At 47.7% G+C, this 14,113-nt stretch overlaps 1 protein-coding gene across 3 annotated transcripts in view; it reads right to left on the bottom strand.

The window, feature by feature from the left end:
* Positions 1–2,944: 2,944 nt before the first annotated feature.
* The window catches only part of TNFRSF14 (TNF receptor superfamily member 14), a 38,226-nt gene continuing 27,057 nt past the window's right edge, over positions 2,945–14,113 (bottom strand). Inside the window, exons 6-8 of one of the 3 annotated variants that reach the window (XM_034753117.1) lie at positions 13,623–13,810; positions 12,053–12,069; positions 2,945–3,458 (exon numbers count right to left, since the gene is read on the bottom strand). In XM_034753117.1, the coding sequence (XP_034609008.1) occupies positions 3,219–3,458; positions 12,053–12,069; positions 13,623–13,810 (445 nt within the window). In that variant the 3' untranslated portion in view covers positions 2,945–3,218. The remainder of the gene's footprint in view (positions 3,459–12,052; positions 12,070–13,622; positions 13,811–14,113) is intronic. The other 2 variants (XM_034753116.1, XM_034753118.1) reach the window with 2 other exon arrangements.

Raw genomic sequence — 14,113 nt, forward strand, 5'->3', positions numbered from 1 at the left:
TCATGAAAGTATACCCTCAAATACCCTCAAAGTACTGTATTTAAAATTTATTTTGGTTTAATTTTATAGTTGGTTTAATTTTTTATGCTTTTCTTTTATGTTATGTTATGTTAATGGGAAACAGTGGTTGTTAAAGTTGTGCTTCTAAACAGTTAACAAGAGTGAAATTGGTATCACAAGCAAATTAACTCTAAAAAGCTTAGTAAAAATTCTGTTAACTCCTTTGCTGAAACAAATTGTTCCGCAAGGGAAAGCAATACAACCTTCTCATGGAAGATTGTGAGCATTTATTTTAGCCGTTAAGCATTACATTTCGTATAAAAATATTAGTAATGCACTTCAAATGAAAATGAACGTCTATACAACAATTGCAAAAGTATAGCTTGTGTTATAAAAGGCTTGGTCCCTATTACATAGTTTGTTTACAATGTAATAAGAACAAAGTTAAACTGTGTATTAAGTTTAAGTTACTAAAAACAAAAACAAAAAACAAACAAAAATCCTTTTTTATGTTAACTAACTAGCTGTTTAAGTTGCATCCCACAGACCAAAGACACCAAAAAATATCACACCCTGAAGACACCAGATGATATCAGTATACAGTGAAGAAACCCAAGCATCAAGAACAGAAAAATGAAGTGCTTTATAAATAAGAGACTGGTTAAATACACCTCTATCTACCATATATGAACAATTAAGTTAACAATCAGCTAAAAACCACTAGCTGGACCAGAATAAGCCATCATTTAATTTCAACTTGGTTACTATGTAAAAACAACTGTATTATTGCTGTACTACTGTATTATTGTTGTACTGTTGTCTTATTGCTGTACAACATTTACAATATGCATAACCTTGCTAAATAGTTTAACCAACACACAAGTAAAAATCAACAAACAAATGGCAGCAAACAACGTGAAGGCAAAGAAAAAACAGTGGTAAACAAACAAAAAGTTACATAGTAAGTATAAATTGGGTAAACAAATTGCCTGTTAATACTAGTCATAATTTGGGTCAGCGACACTGCATCCTAACTAAGGCACATGTTATTCAAAGCAATCTTGTTCAGTGTCTGGGTACCAATACTAAATCCTAACACAGCACTATTTGATAAATTGGTTACTGTCCATTCAGTAGGTTATCTGGAAGACAGCATCCATAAGAAACAACTGGATCTATGTCAACTACTTGTGTATCGCAGAGCCGTGCAATCAGTGGAACAGAGAAGCTAGCCACTTCTATGTCCTGCCCAGTGAAGCTAACCAGAGGGTGACAACCAACAGTAAAGGTAACCTATAACATGAATGGACAGTACTGAGTAGTAACTAATTACAATATATTTATATATAAAGGCCTCAGTGGTAGTGTCACTACTCCAAATTTCTGTTTTACTTCTTAGATACATAGCACTGTGGGACACACTATCACAATCCCTATCCCAATATTTCAAAACACTCAGCCTACTACTAATGATGAGACAAGTGATAACTGGAATTGGCCTAATAAGAGGGTGTTTCTATCTGTGTCACCAAAGTAAAAGGGCCAAAGTACAACACCAGACTGGAAAAACATGGTTATGCTTGGATATAAAGTAGTATCATATGTACACATACATACTATACATATATGCCCATACACACTCCAAATATATATGCCATATTCATATAATTGATATATATTAATTATTTGGGAGTGCCTCTAAGGCTCAATCATAATACTACATTCCTCAGTCATGGTCCCGGACCTAACATTCCCAGGCCCACCATAAAAGACTAAAAAATAATTGGATAATAAAATCTGCCTATCAGTCGTACGTGGGAATGTGCAGACTAAAAAGACAGATGGGGCATGGGTGTATGGATGGTAAAATGAGGTAAACACATAACAGTGTTTTGCCCACTGAGTTATCTTTAGTCCATGCATTATGCTTTTCCGGGACGATGGGTAAACATCCTCCCCGTAAAAAGACAAAAAGTGGGGGAATGTAGTAAAAGGAGGCCCTGAGAGATAAACCTTGGTGTCAGAGGCCTGGTATGAGGCCTAAGGCCTGAACCAAAGTAATGGTCAAGACTTTGCTAACATAAAGCAAAGTTAAGCTGTGAACCAGAGGCAGGCCCTGCTCACAGAAGCTGGCAAGGAAAGGGCTGATGCTGCAGAAAGAGACAGACCTAAAAGGTCCTGGACACCAGATATCAGAACATACACGATACCGGAACATTCCACAGATAACATGGAACAGGCCAACCCATCCCAATGACAGGGGCAAAAGGGTAAAATGATGGATAGAGTTGTTTTGATCGAACCAACATGAACAAGGTGAGAGGCAGCACCTTACTACGTAGAGGGGTTGCACCTTGCTATGTAGAGGGGTTGCACCTCAATACGTCAGGAGTGATACGTAACTTGTTTGTACCTGTGTATAAGAATGTATCCCCTGGGGTGGTGTCTTTGTCCAGCCACGGGGGCAGTGGAAAGTCCCGCCACTGAGCTGGGTCCTTGCCAAGAGGCACTTTCTCGTAGTATTCTGAATTAGGCTCAGAAACCTACAGGGAACTGCAATTGTGTCCGAGATCGCAATAAACCTGGCCGAGGTGCCTTTGTACCTTACTAGACTCTATGGTCATTGGGGGTTCTCGTCGGGTTTGCTGTGTCAGCTATCTGCGTAGAACTGGGGCAGCACACAGAGGGAACACACGCACGCAGCCGAGTGATATCAACAGGAGAAAGCAGAAGCACCACACCGGTATCATCTCACAACATTTGGAACTTGCAAAATAGAGCTGACACGCTCCAAAAAGCACTCTCTCTCCCCCCACACTCCCTGTCACAATCCACTCCACCCCACCTCCCCCCGTTTTGAAAAGCACGTTGCAGCCACATGAATGCTGGGATAGCTGCCCATAATGCACCGCTCCCAACACAGCTGCAAATGTTGCATGTGTGGCCATGCCACTGCGCTGTCAGCTGTCAGCGTGGACAGACTGCAGCGCTTTTCCCTACTCAGCTGTCCGAAGACAGGTTTACCTCACAGCGCTGTACAGCTGCAAGTGTAGCCAAGGCCTAAAGTTACAGTGATGATGATCACTAGAATCCAGTCAAGAGGGATTTTCAGAAGCCTCCAATCACTAAACTCTGATCGATTTTCTGTCCTTGATCATTCAGCTTTTTCTAGAGTAGTCCTGAGCCTTCAGGAGAATCCAGGGCTGGTGGCCATTTCCCTAGCTCTGTAGTAGAAACTCCTCTCCGTGTTCCTCCTCTCTCACTTGCAGGGCTGACGAATGGTTTTCTCTCTTCCCCCACTTTGAAAAAGTGCATCGGCTCTTGCCTGTGTTTGTTCGGGTGCTGTGAAGGGTGGATGTGCCAGAGTTTTTAGTAGTTTCCTGAACAGGGAGGGCTGCATCAGTCCTTTTTTTATTAGTCTGTATCGAATTTTCCACAACCTCTTCGTTTTGCTCACCCTTTAAAACATGACAAAGTAAAACAGAGATGATGAACATTCAGGTACTATCAATCAAATGGCCGATACATTTTCTTAGCACCTGCTACAGTTCTCTTAGAATTTGTTTTCTTATTCATTATGAAGTATTATAATACTTATTAATGTTGTTCCCCACTTAGAACAAAAGTGTAAGTCAGGGGTTGGCAACCTTTCAGAAGTGCTGTGCCGAGTCTTCATTTATTCACTCTGATTTAAGGTTTTGCGTGCCAGTAATACATTTTAACGTTTTTAGAAGGTCTCTTTCTCTAAGTCTATAATATATAACTAAACTAGTGTTGTATGTAAAGTAAACAAGGTTTTTAAAATGTTTAAGAAGCTTCATTTAAAATTAAATTAAAATGCAGATCTTATCAGTTTAGTGCAGTGGTTCTTAACCTGGGGGTGCGAGATGCCCTTTCTGGAGGTGCGAGACATGTGAGATTTTTTTTAGAAGGTAAATCATCGAAAACATAAATTAAGCACAGGCACATAAGTACAACTACTTTGTTTCATCAAACCTATGCATTTATTAACATTATACATTTAATGATTACTGTAATATACAAACAAAGTTTTTAAGTTTTCAAGTTTTTAAGCTAATTGTAGTATAATTTTTCATTAGCGGTGCGAGAACATATTTTGAGAACTCCAGACCATCAGCGGGCTGAGCAGGGCCAGGTGTAGTGTATTAAATTGCTCCCCATAGGAATGTGCTACTTACAGTGTACTACATATGGCTGCCAGTCCTGATGCTCTGAGCAGCATGGTAAGGGGACGGGGAACAGGGGCGGTTGGCTAGGCGTGGGAGTCCCGGGGGGGCCTGTCAGGGGGTGGGGGTGTGGATAGGGGTTGGGGCAGTCAGGGGACAGGCAGCAGGGGGGGTTGGATGGGTGGGGGGTTTTGAGGGGGGCAGTCAGGGGCATGGCCGGCTCCAGGGTTTCTGCAGCCCCAAGCAGCCCAAGAAAAAAAAGCCGCGATCGCGATCTGCGGCGGCAATTCGGCAGGAGGTCCTTCGCTCCGAGCGGGAGCGAGGGACCGTCCGCCGAATTGCCGCCGAATAGCTGCTTGCCAAGCTGGTGCCTGGAGCCGGCCCTGGTCAGGGGGCAGTCAGGAGACAAGGAGCAGGGGGAGTTGGATGGGTGGGAGGTTCTGAGGGGGGCAGTCAGGGGGCGGAGGGTCGATGCGGGGTTGGATGGGTCAGGAGTTCTGAGGGGGGCGGGAAGTAGGAGGGGGCGGATAGGGGGCAGGCTGTTTGGGGAGTCACAGCCTTCCCTACCCGGGTGTAGTGTATTAAATTTCTCCCCACAGGAATGTGCTACTTACGGTGTACTACTTATGACTGCCAGTCCTGGTGCTCCGCAAGTAGCACATTCCTACGGGGAGAAATTTAATACACACCACCAGCAGACAGAACCCCAACCGGTGGTGGGCTGAGCTCAGCCTGCCGCTGGTCTGGGGTTCCATCCACCGGCTCCTGCCAGCCAGGGGCCCAGCCGCCGGCCCCGCTCAACCCACTGCCGGCCTGGGGTTCCGTCCGCCAGCTCCTGCCAGCCAGGGTCCCAGCCGCCGGCCCCGCTCAGCCCACTGCCGGCCTGGGGTTCCGTCAGCCAGCTCCTGCCAGCCAGGGGCCCAGCCGCCGGCCCCGCTCAGCCCACTGCCGGCCTGGGGTTCCGTTCGCCCAGGCTGGCAGCGGGCTGAGCGGGGGCAGCAGCCGGGACCCCGGCTGGTAGCAGCGTGCCGGTAAAAATTGGCTCACATGCTGCCTTTGGCACGCGTGCTGCAGGTTGCCGACCCCTGGTGTAAGTTATACTGTCTGGCATAATTTTTTCCTATAGTGTCCAATATTTGCTGGACGGATCTTAGAATCTTTAATTAGCTAATTTCACATCATCTTACTTCTGTTGAGGGAAGAGACAAGCTTTCAAGCTTCCCAGAGCTCTCCTTCAGGTCTGGGAAAGGTAACCAGAGTGTAAAAGCTAAATAAAAGGTGTGATGGATTGTTAAGCATGTAAAGTCCATTTTAACTTCAGATGTTCAAGATTCTTTGACTTTTAATTCCACCCTGAATGATAGCAGGCTTTAAAGCAAATCAAGCCATTTATTACTAAGGTTCATTACATTGTTTGGATTATAGATGTCAGTTTACTGCAGATCTTGACCCTGGGCACGTTTAATGCTGAATAATAATATTCTGCACTCCTATGGTACCTTCCATTCAGGGATCTCAAAGCACTTTACAAACATCATGGAGCAAATCATGGTCTATGCACAGCCCAGGTAATTGGTTCTGTTGCTTCAGGGCTTTGCACAGCCACAGAGTATGCATGTGTAAGTGTGGAGGGCAGGGGGTTCACTCCTACTGAGTCAAGTCTCATGGTACCTGTGACAGTGTACCCCATAAGGTTTTATATGGGGGGGGGTGCTTATAAATGTATGTAGGACATAACTAGAATATGTTTTGTGCTGCCTGTGCCATGTAACATGTCTCTGTAAAGGTTATGGTCTACTAAATCTATTCATCCTATTTGTACATATATATCATTTTCTACTTGAGGTTAAGAATATGGGCTGTATGCTTGCTTGGTTTCTAAGGGTATGTCTACACTACGGGATTAATCCAAATTTAGATAATTCGGATTTGAGAAACAGGTTGTATAAAGTCGAAATGAGTGCGGCCACACTAGCACAGTAATTCGGTGGTGTGCGTCCAAGTACCGGGGCTAGCGTCGATTTCTGCACCGTTGCACTGTGGGTAGCAATTCCATAGCTATCCCATAGTTCCCGCAGTCTCCCGCGCCCATTGGGATTGTGGGTTAAGATCCCAGTGCCTGATGGGACAAAAAACATCGTCGCAGGTGGTTCTGGGTACAGCCTCACTTCCTCCCTCCCTCCCTCCCTGCATGAAAGCAACGGACGGCAGACAACCATTTTCGCGCCTTTTTTCCTGGGTGGGTGAACACTGCAGACTCCATACCACGGCAAGCATGGAGCCCGCTGAGGTCAAGACAGCACTCATGAATATTGCAAACACCTCGCGCGTTCTCGTGGAGTTTATGCTCAGCCAGGACCAGAAAAACGAGGAGAGGAGGCAGCGGCGGCGGCAGCATGATGAGGACATGGACACAGACACGGATACAGAATTCAGTGAAACCACAGGCCCCGGTGCTTTGGAGATCATGTTGTTAATGGGGCAGATTCTATCCATGGAACGCCGATTCTGGGCAAGGGAAACAAGCACAGACTGGTGGGACCGCATAGTGTTGCAGGTCTGGGATGATTCCCAGTGGCTGTGGAACTTTCGCATGCGTAAGGGCACTTTCATGGAACTTTGTGACTTGCTGTCCCCTGCCCTGAAACGCCAGAATACCAAGATGAGAGCAGCCCTCACAGTTGAGAAGCGCGTGGCGATAGCCCTGTGGAAGCTTGCAACGCCAGACAGCTACCGGTCAGTCGGGAATCAATTTGGAGTGGGCAAATCTACTGTGGGGGCTGCTGTGATGCAAGTAGCCAAAGCAATCACTCAGGTGCTGCTACGAAAGTTAGTGACTCTGGGAAATGTGCAGGCTATAGTGGATGGTTTTGCTGCAATGGGATTCCCTAACTGTGGTGGGGCAATAGACGGAACCCATATCCCTATCTTGGCACCGGAGCACCAAGCCACCGAGTACATAAACCGCAAGGGGTACTTTTCAATGGTGCTGCAAGCACTTGTGGATCACAAGGGACGTTTCACCAACATCAACGCGGGCTGGGCGGGAAGGGTTCATGACGCTCGCGTCTTCAGGAACACTACTCTGTTTAAAGGGCTGCAGCAAGGGACTTACTTTCCGGACCAGAAAATAACCGTTGGGGATGTTGAAATGCCCATAGTTATTCTTGGGGACCCAGCCTACCCCTTAATGCCATGGCTTATGAAGCCATACACAGGCAGCCTGGACAGGAGTCAGGAGCTGTTTAACTACAGGCTAAGCAAGTGCAGAATGGTGGTAGAATGTGCATTTGGCCGTTTAAAAGGTCGCTGGCGTTCATTATTGACTCGCTCTGACCTCAGCCAAAGAAATCTCCCCATTGTTATTTCTGCTTGCTGTGTGCTCCACAATCTCTGTGAAAGTAAGGGGGAGACCTTTATGGCGGGGTGGGAGGCTGAGTCAAATCGCCTGGCTGCTGATTACGCGCAGCCAGACACCAGGGCGATTAGAAGATCACACCATGAAGCGCTGTGCATCAGAGAAGCTTTGAAAACCAGTTTCATGGCTGGCCAGGCTACCGTGTGAAATATCTGTTTGTTTCTCCTTCATGAAAACCCTCCCCCTTTACTGACTGATTTTCTGTAAGGAACCCACCCTGCCCCTTCCCCCAGCTTTCTTTCAAACCAAATAAAGTCACTATCATTTAAAAATCATTTATTCTTTATTAATAGATTAGAAAAAGAGGGAGGGAACCCGGGTGGTATTTGGGAGGAGGATTGCTGGGAAGGAAAAAGCCACAAAGAAAAGGTTAAAAAAATGACAGCCTTTTGCTTGGGCTGTCTACTGGGGTGGAATGGGAAGGTGTACGGAGCCTCCCCCCCCGCGTTCTTACACGTCTGGGTGAGGAGGATACGGAACATGGGGAGGGTGGAACAGGGGCTGAAGCGGCAGTCTGTTTTCCAGCAGCCGTTCCTGAACCTCCACCAGACGCCGGAGCAGCCCCAGCGTTGCATCCTTCATCCTCTGGTCTTCCTGCCGCCATCTCTCATCTCGATCGTCCCTCCTCTCCTCACGTTGGTCCCTCCTCTCCTCACGTTGGTCCCTCCTCTCCTCACGTTCACTGACTTCTTTCCTATACTTTGAAACTGTTTCCTTCCACTCATTCAGATGAGCTCTGTCACTCCTGCTGGATTGCATAATTTCAGAAAACATGTCCTCCCGCATCTTCTTCTTACGACGCCTTATCTGTGATAACCTTCGGGATGGAGGAGGGAGGCTTGAGGAATTTGCAGCTGCTGTAGGGAGGGGAAAAAAGAGAGAATTGTTTTAAAAGCTACATTTTGCAGAACAATGCTTATACTCTTTCACGGTGACCAACACTGTTCACATTACATAGCACATGTGATTTCTGTGCAAGGTCGCATTTTGCCTCTTAATGCTGAGTGCCTGTGGCTTTGCTGCTAGAGATCACAGGTCTGGGCAACAGAATTCGGCTTGCATGCGGCCATGGTAAGCTTCTGCGCCGTGCTTTCCCACATACCAAGCATAGCTTGTAGAGTGGTGCAGAAGCCTGGCCAATCTGTGCGGGGGGGGGGGGGGGGGCAGTGTGGTGGGGCTTGTCTGGGCCCCTTCAGGCAAGTAGAGTGCTGCGGTTTTTCTGTTAACATTCAGCAGCACCAGAAAACAAACTAACCCTGCAGGAAGATCCCTGCAGGCACCAAACTCCCCCCCCCCCCCGGCATGAATTCTCTGGGATGATCACGGTACCCTCCCCCCACCGCGTGGCTGGTAACAGGGAAGATCCCTGCTAGCCAAACGCGAAAAACTCAGGGCCAATTTCCCATCTGCGCTTGGCTAACTGCAGGGAAGGATTTATTTTCCGCCACAGGCAAACAGCCCAGTAGGAACGGCCACCTCTGTCCCCTTAATTAAGTTCCCGTATTTCAACCAGGTTACCAGGAGTGATATCACTCTCCTGAGGATTACACAACAAGATAAAGAACGGATGTTGCTTGAATGCCAGCAAACACCGGGACCATATGCTGCCAGGCTTTGTCAGGCAATGATACCAGATTACTTGCTGCAAGCATGGCGTGGTCAAGTGTCCTACCATGGAGGAGGGAATAAAGATGCACTGCCCAGAAACCTTCTGGCAAGGCTTTCGGAGTACCTCCAGGAGAGCTTCATTGAGATGTCCCTGGAGGATTTCCGCTCCATCCCCAGACACGTTAACAGACTTTTCCAGTAGCTACAGACTTTTCCAGTAGCTGAACTGACCGCGAATGCAAAGTCAGGCAAAGTACTCATTAAAAACCGTTTGCTTTTAAAACAAGTTTTATATTTTAAAAGGTAAACTCACCTGAGGTCCCTTCCATGGGGTCAGAGTCTTGGGTACTGGCTTGGGAGGCTTGGGAGGGTACTTCAGTCAGGGTGATAAAAAGATCCTGGCTGTTGGGGAGAAGGGAGTGCTGTGTGCTCTCTGCAAACTCATCCTCCTCCTCCTCCTCCTCCTCTACCCCATCGGCAGAATCCTCAGGCGTCGAGACTATCCCCGACCCAGAATCCACGAACAAAGGTGGGGTAGTGGTGGCAGCCCCCCCTAGAATTGCATGCAGCTCGGCGTAGTAGCGGCATGTCCGCGGCTCTGACCCGGAGCGACCGTTTGCCTCCTTTGTTTTTTGATAGGCTTGTCTGAGCTCCTTGACCTTCACACGGCACTGCTCAGAGTCCCTATTGTGGCCTCTCTCCATCATGCCCTTGGAAATTTTTTCAAAAGTTTTTGCATTTCGTCTTTTAGAACGAAGTTCTGCAAGCACTGAATCCTCTCCCCATACAGCGATCAGATCCAGTACCTCCCTCACGGTCCATGCTGGTGCTCTTTTTCGATTATCAGCCTGCATGGTTACCTGTGCTGATGAGGTATCTGTGGTCACCTGTGCTCTCCACGCTGGGCAAACAGGAAATGAAGTTCAAATGTTCGCGGGGCTTTTCCTGTCTACCTGGCCAGTGCATCCGAGTTCGGATTGCTGTCCAGAGCGGTCACAATGATGCACTGTGGGATAGCTCCCAGAGGCCAATACCATCAAATTGCGGCCACACTAACCCTAATTCGAATTGCTAAAATCGATTTTGGCGCTACTCCGCTCGTTGGGGTGGAGTACAGAAATCGATTTAAAGGGCCCTTTACATCGAATTAAATGGTGGTGTTGTGTGGACGGTTACAGGGTTAATTCGAATTAAAGCTGATAAATCCGAATTAAAGTCGTAGTGTAGACCAGGCCTAAGTAAGCTTTGTGAGGCATTTGTTCAACTTCTTTAGGAAGGAATTCGCAAGGTTAAGTACCTGATCACAAAGCACTTGGGGAACAATGCATCTTGGAATGCTCCAATCCACATAAGAAGTCTTCCTGGAGACATACAAGATACCATGTGGACAATGGATTCGGCCTGTAAAGACCGAGTCATGCAGGGACATGTGACTTGCCCAGGTGACTCCAGAACTCCATCTTGTAGCTTTGCATGGGGGGGGGGGGGGAATCTCCACCCACAAGAGAAAGTCTATTTAAACTCGTGGGAGACCCCTCCATTTTGTCTTCAGCTGGCTAAAGAAGGAGCCTCTCCACCCCCCAGAATACTTGAAGGAAACTGGAACAAAAGACAGTAACTACAGGGGGTGTGAGTGATTGCTGGACCCAGGCTAAAAGGAGATTAGCCTGTAAAAGGGAGCATTCTGGAACCGGTGAGGATCTTATCTGTATTTAGTTTGATTAGACATAGATTTGGGCATTTTATTTTATTTTGCTTGGTGACTTACTTCGTTCTGTCTGTTACTACTTGGAACCACTTAAATCTTACTGTCTGTATTTAATAAAATCACTTTTTACTTATTAATTAACTCAGAGTATGCAGGGTATACTAACTAAGCTTAGTTAATAGTATACTAAGTATTAACTAAGCTTTATGCAGGGTAAAATGGATTTATTTGGGTTTAGACCCCATTGGGAGTTGGGCATCTGAGTGCTAAAGACAAGCACACTTCTGTGAGCTGTTTTTAGGTAAGCTTGCAGCTTTGGGGCAAGTAATTCAGATCCTGGGTCTGTGTTGGAGCAGACGGGAGTGTCTGGCTCAGCAAGACAGGGTGCTGGAGTCCTGAGCTGGCAGGGAAAACAGGAGCAGGGGTAGTCTTGGTACATCGGGTGGCAGCTCCCAAGGGGGTTTCTGTGATACAACCCATCACAGTACCCCCTAAGGTATTTTTCCCATTTTACAGATGCAGACAGTAAGGCACATTGACCCAGACCCTCCAAGATATTTAGGCTCCTAACTTTCATTGAAATCAGTAGGCAACCTATGGCACGCAAGCTGATTTTCAGTGGGACTCACACTGCCTGGGTCCTGGCCACCAGTCCGGGGGCCTCTGCATTTTAATTTTAAATGAAGCTTCTTAAACATTTTAAAAACCTTATTTACTTTACATACAATAATAGTTATATATTATAGACTTATAGAAAGAGACCTTCTAAAAATGTTGAACTATATTACTGGCACGCAAAACCTTAAATTAGAGTGAATAAATGAAGATTCGGCACACCACTTCTGAAAGGGTGCCGCCCCCTGATCTAGACCATATTGTTTAAGAGACTTGTTCCCTAGTCCCATAGGGACTCAGTGACAGAGTTGGGAATAGAACCCAGGTCTCCTGATTTCAGAGCCCCTAGTGCTAATCTCACTTGACCAGCGGGGACTTCAGAGTTTACGCAAACACACACTTGTTCTCAGAGACTCCTGTGGCAAGCAGCCATAGGCATGGCAGAGACACTCATACCATCCAGCAACCCCTGCTCCAGGTGCTTGTGCATAGTAAATAAAAGACCAGACAACTCACCCCTGTCTCCTGTGCAGCTGCAAAGAAAAAGAAGCAATCTCATCAGAAAACAGGCTGGTGCATTTTGTATTAACGTGTTTCAGTATTAATGTTCCCGGGCTAAGTCCTGCCCTTAGACGCATGCACAGCTCTCTGCGATTCAGTGGGGTCATGCGTGTGAACATCTACAGAACGTGGCCCCACTGTGCTGTAACTGCGCTTTGCACTACACTTAGCAGCATCTTGAGGAATCACCCCCCTGGGAGAGGAAGGTGGTTAGGTGACAATGCTAATCCAATGTGATTTTGGGCTCCAACAATGCTCGGCATTTATACAGCACCTAACCTCTAAGGATCTCAAAGAGTTTTGCAAACAGCAAAGCACACAATCCTATAATGTGGGCATTATGTCAAACAGCTACACTATGGCACAGGGAAATTGAGCAATTAGCCAAAATTTACACCTCTGGTCATTGGCAGAGCTGAGAATATTATCCAGGCGTCCTGATTCCCAGTCCCCAGCTAGAACCAGTAAACAACGTTCTCTCTTGGACCTGAGAACATGTTCTTCTCTTGGTGGATAAATGATGGGGCAAAACTGAGATGCTTATTTCTGCAGCAGTAGCAGGTTATGAGTAGAGCCCAAACTCCCGTTCCATTAACATCACTGCTCCCCCAGCGAATGAAAAGGGAACTTTGTAAGCACGTATCAGATACAAGCCGGAAAGATCATCAGAAGGGGAGAACTGGTCCAGGTTGCTTGGAGAATGTGAACAGCTGGTATTTCTAGCCACTGGGGAATCTGGCCTGGGAAAAAGGCCAGTTTAGGACATGAGTTGGGGAGGGAGAGGATCCTCCGAAGCTGGGCAGGGGGCATGTCCACTGCAGCTGGGGCGATAGCACAGCACCCTGGCCTGGGACTAGCCAGTTCACCCCGCAAGTAGGTCAAATTTAGGGCCAGCAGATCCTGAAGGCATAGATTTAAAGAAGGCAGATTTCGACCAGGGGTGGCCAACTGGTGGCTCCGGAGCCATATGCGGCTCTTCAGAAGTTAATATGCGGCTCCTTGTATAGGCACCGACTCCGGGGCTGGAGCTACAGGCGCCAACTTTCCAATGTGCCGGGGGGTGCTCACTGCTCAACCCCTGGCTCTGCCACAGGCCCTACCCCACTCCACCCCTTCCCACCCCCTCCCGAGCCTGCCGTTCCCTTGCTCCTCCCCACAGAGCCTCCTGCACGCCATGAAACAGCTGATCAGGAGGTGCGGAGAGGGAGGGGGAGGCGCTGATCGGCAGGGCTGCTGGTGGGCGGGAGGTGCTGGGAGCAGGGGGGAGCTGATGGGGGGCTGCTGACGTATTACTGTGGCTCTTTGGCAATGTACATTAGTAAATTCTGGCTTGTTCTCAGGCTCAGGTTGACCACCCCGATTTAGACTCTTACAGGGATTCTCGGTTTGAAGAGGCAATTCCAGTTACAGGTTGGCATGTTCCAGGGTGAAACAAAGACCAATGTGCCAAGTACGAACTCTGCCAGTCTGACCCCTTTAGAGACCCTTTGACAGGTTTCACAGGTCCCATGCTTTTCTGACTTACGTGTTCCGCCATCTTTCCTCTTCCTCCTCCTCCATAAAAAGAACGCTGTTCCAGCAAATGCAGATAAAAGTGAGAGAGCAAGGACAATTATCAATGCTATCGCTGTGGTAGAAAGGCCTCTTCGTACACAAATTGCATCAGAAGTGGCTGTCCCGGCCTTTTGTTCTCTCATCCCTTCCTCTTCACACCTAAGAAGGAGGAAGACATGTTATTAAACATGTCAGCGTTTCCACAGCCTTCTCACTGTCTTGGTGACAATCATCCACTGAAGAGCAAACCGTAACTGAGCCGAAGGGCCAGATTCACCATTGCTCTACAGCCCCTTTGCACGGTTTGTGGGACAGACGGGCTGTGCGCTTGGGATGGGACCTCACCTGGTGCAGGTGGGCCACGGTGGCGCGGGGGGCAGGCCAGAGATGGATTGGCCCAGGGAGGGGGCATGGCCAGGGCAGTTCTGCACCCCATTAGTGGTCCCTAGGGGGTCATGGCTC

Source organism: Trachemys scripta, chromosome 19 (genome assembly GCF_013100865.1).
Source record: "Trachemys scripta elegans isolate TJP31775 chromosome 19, CAS_Tse_1.0, whole genome shotgun sequence".
NCBI lineage: Eukaryota > Metazoa > Chordata > Testudines > Emydidae > Trachemys > Trachemys scripta.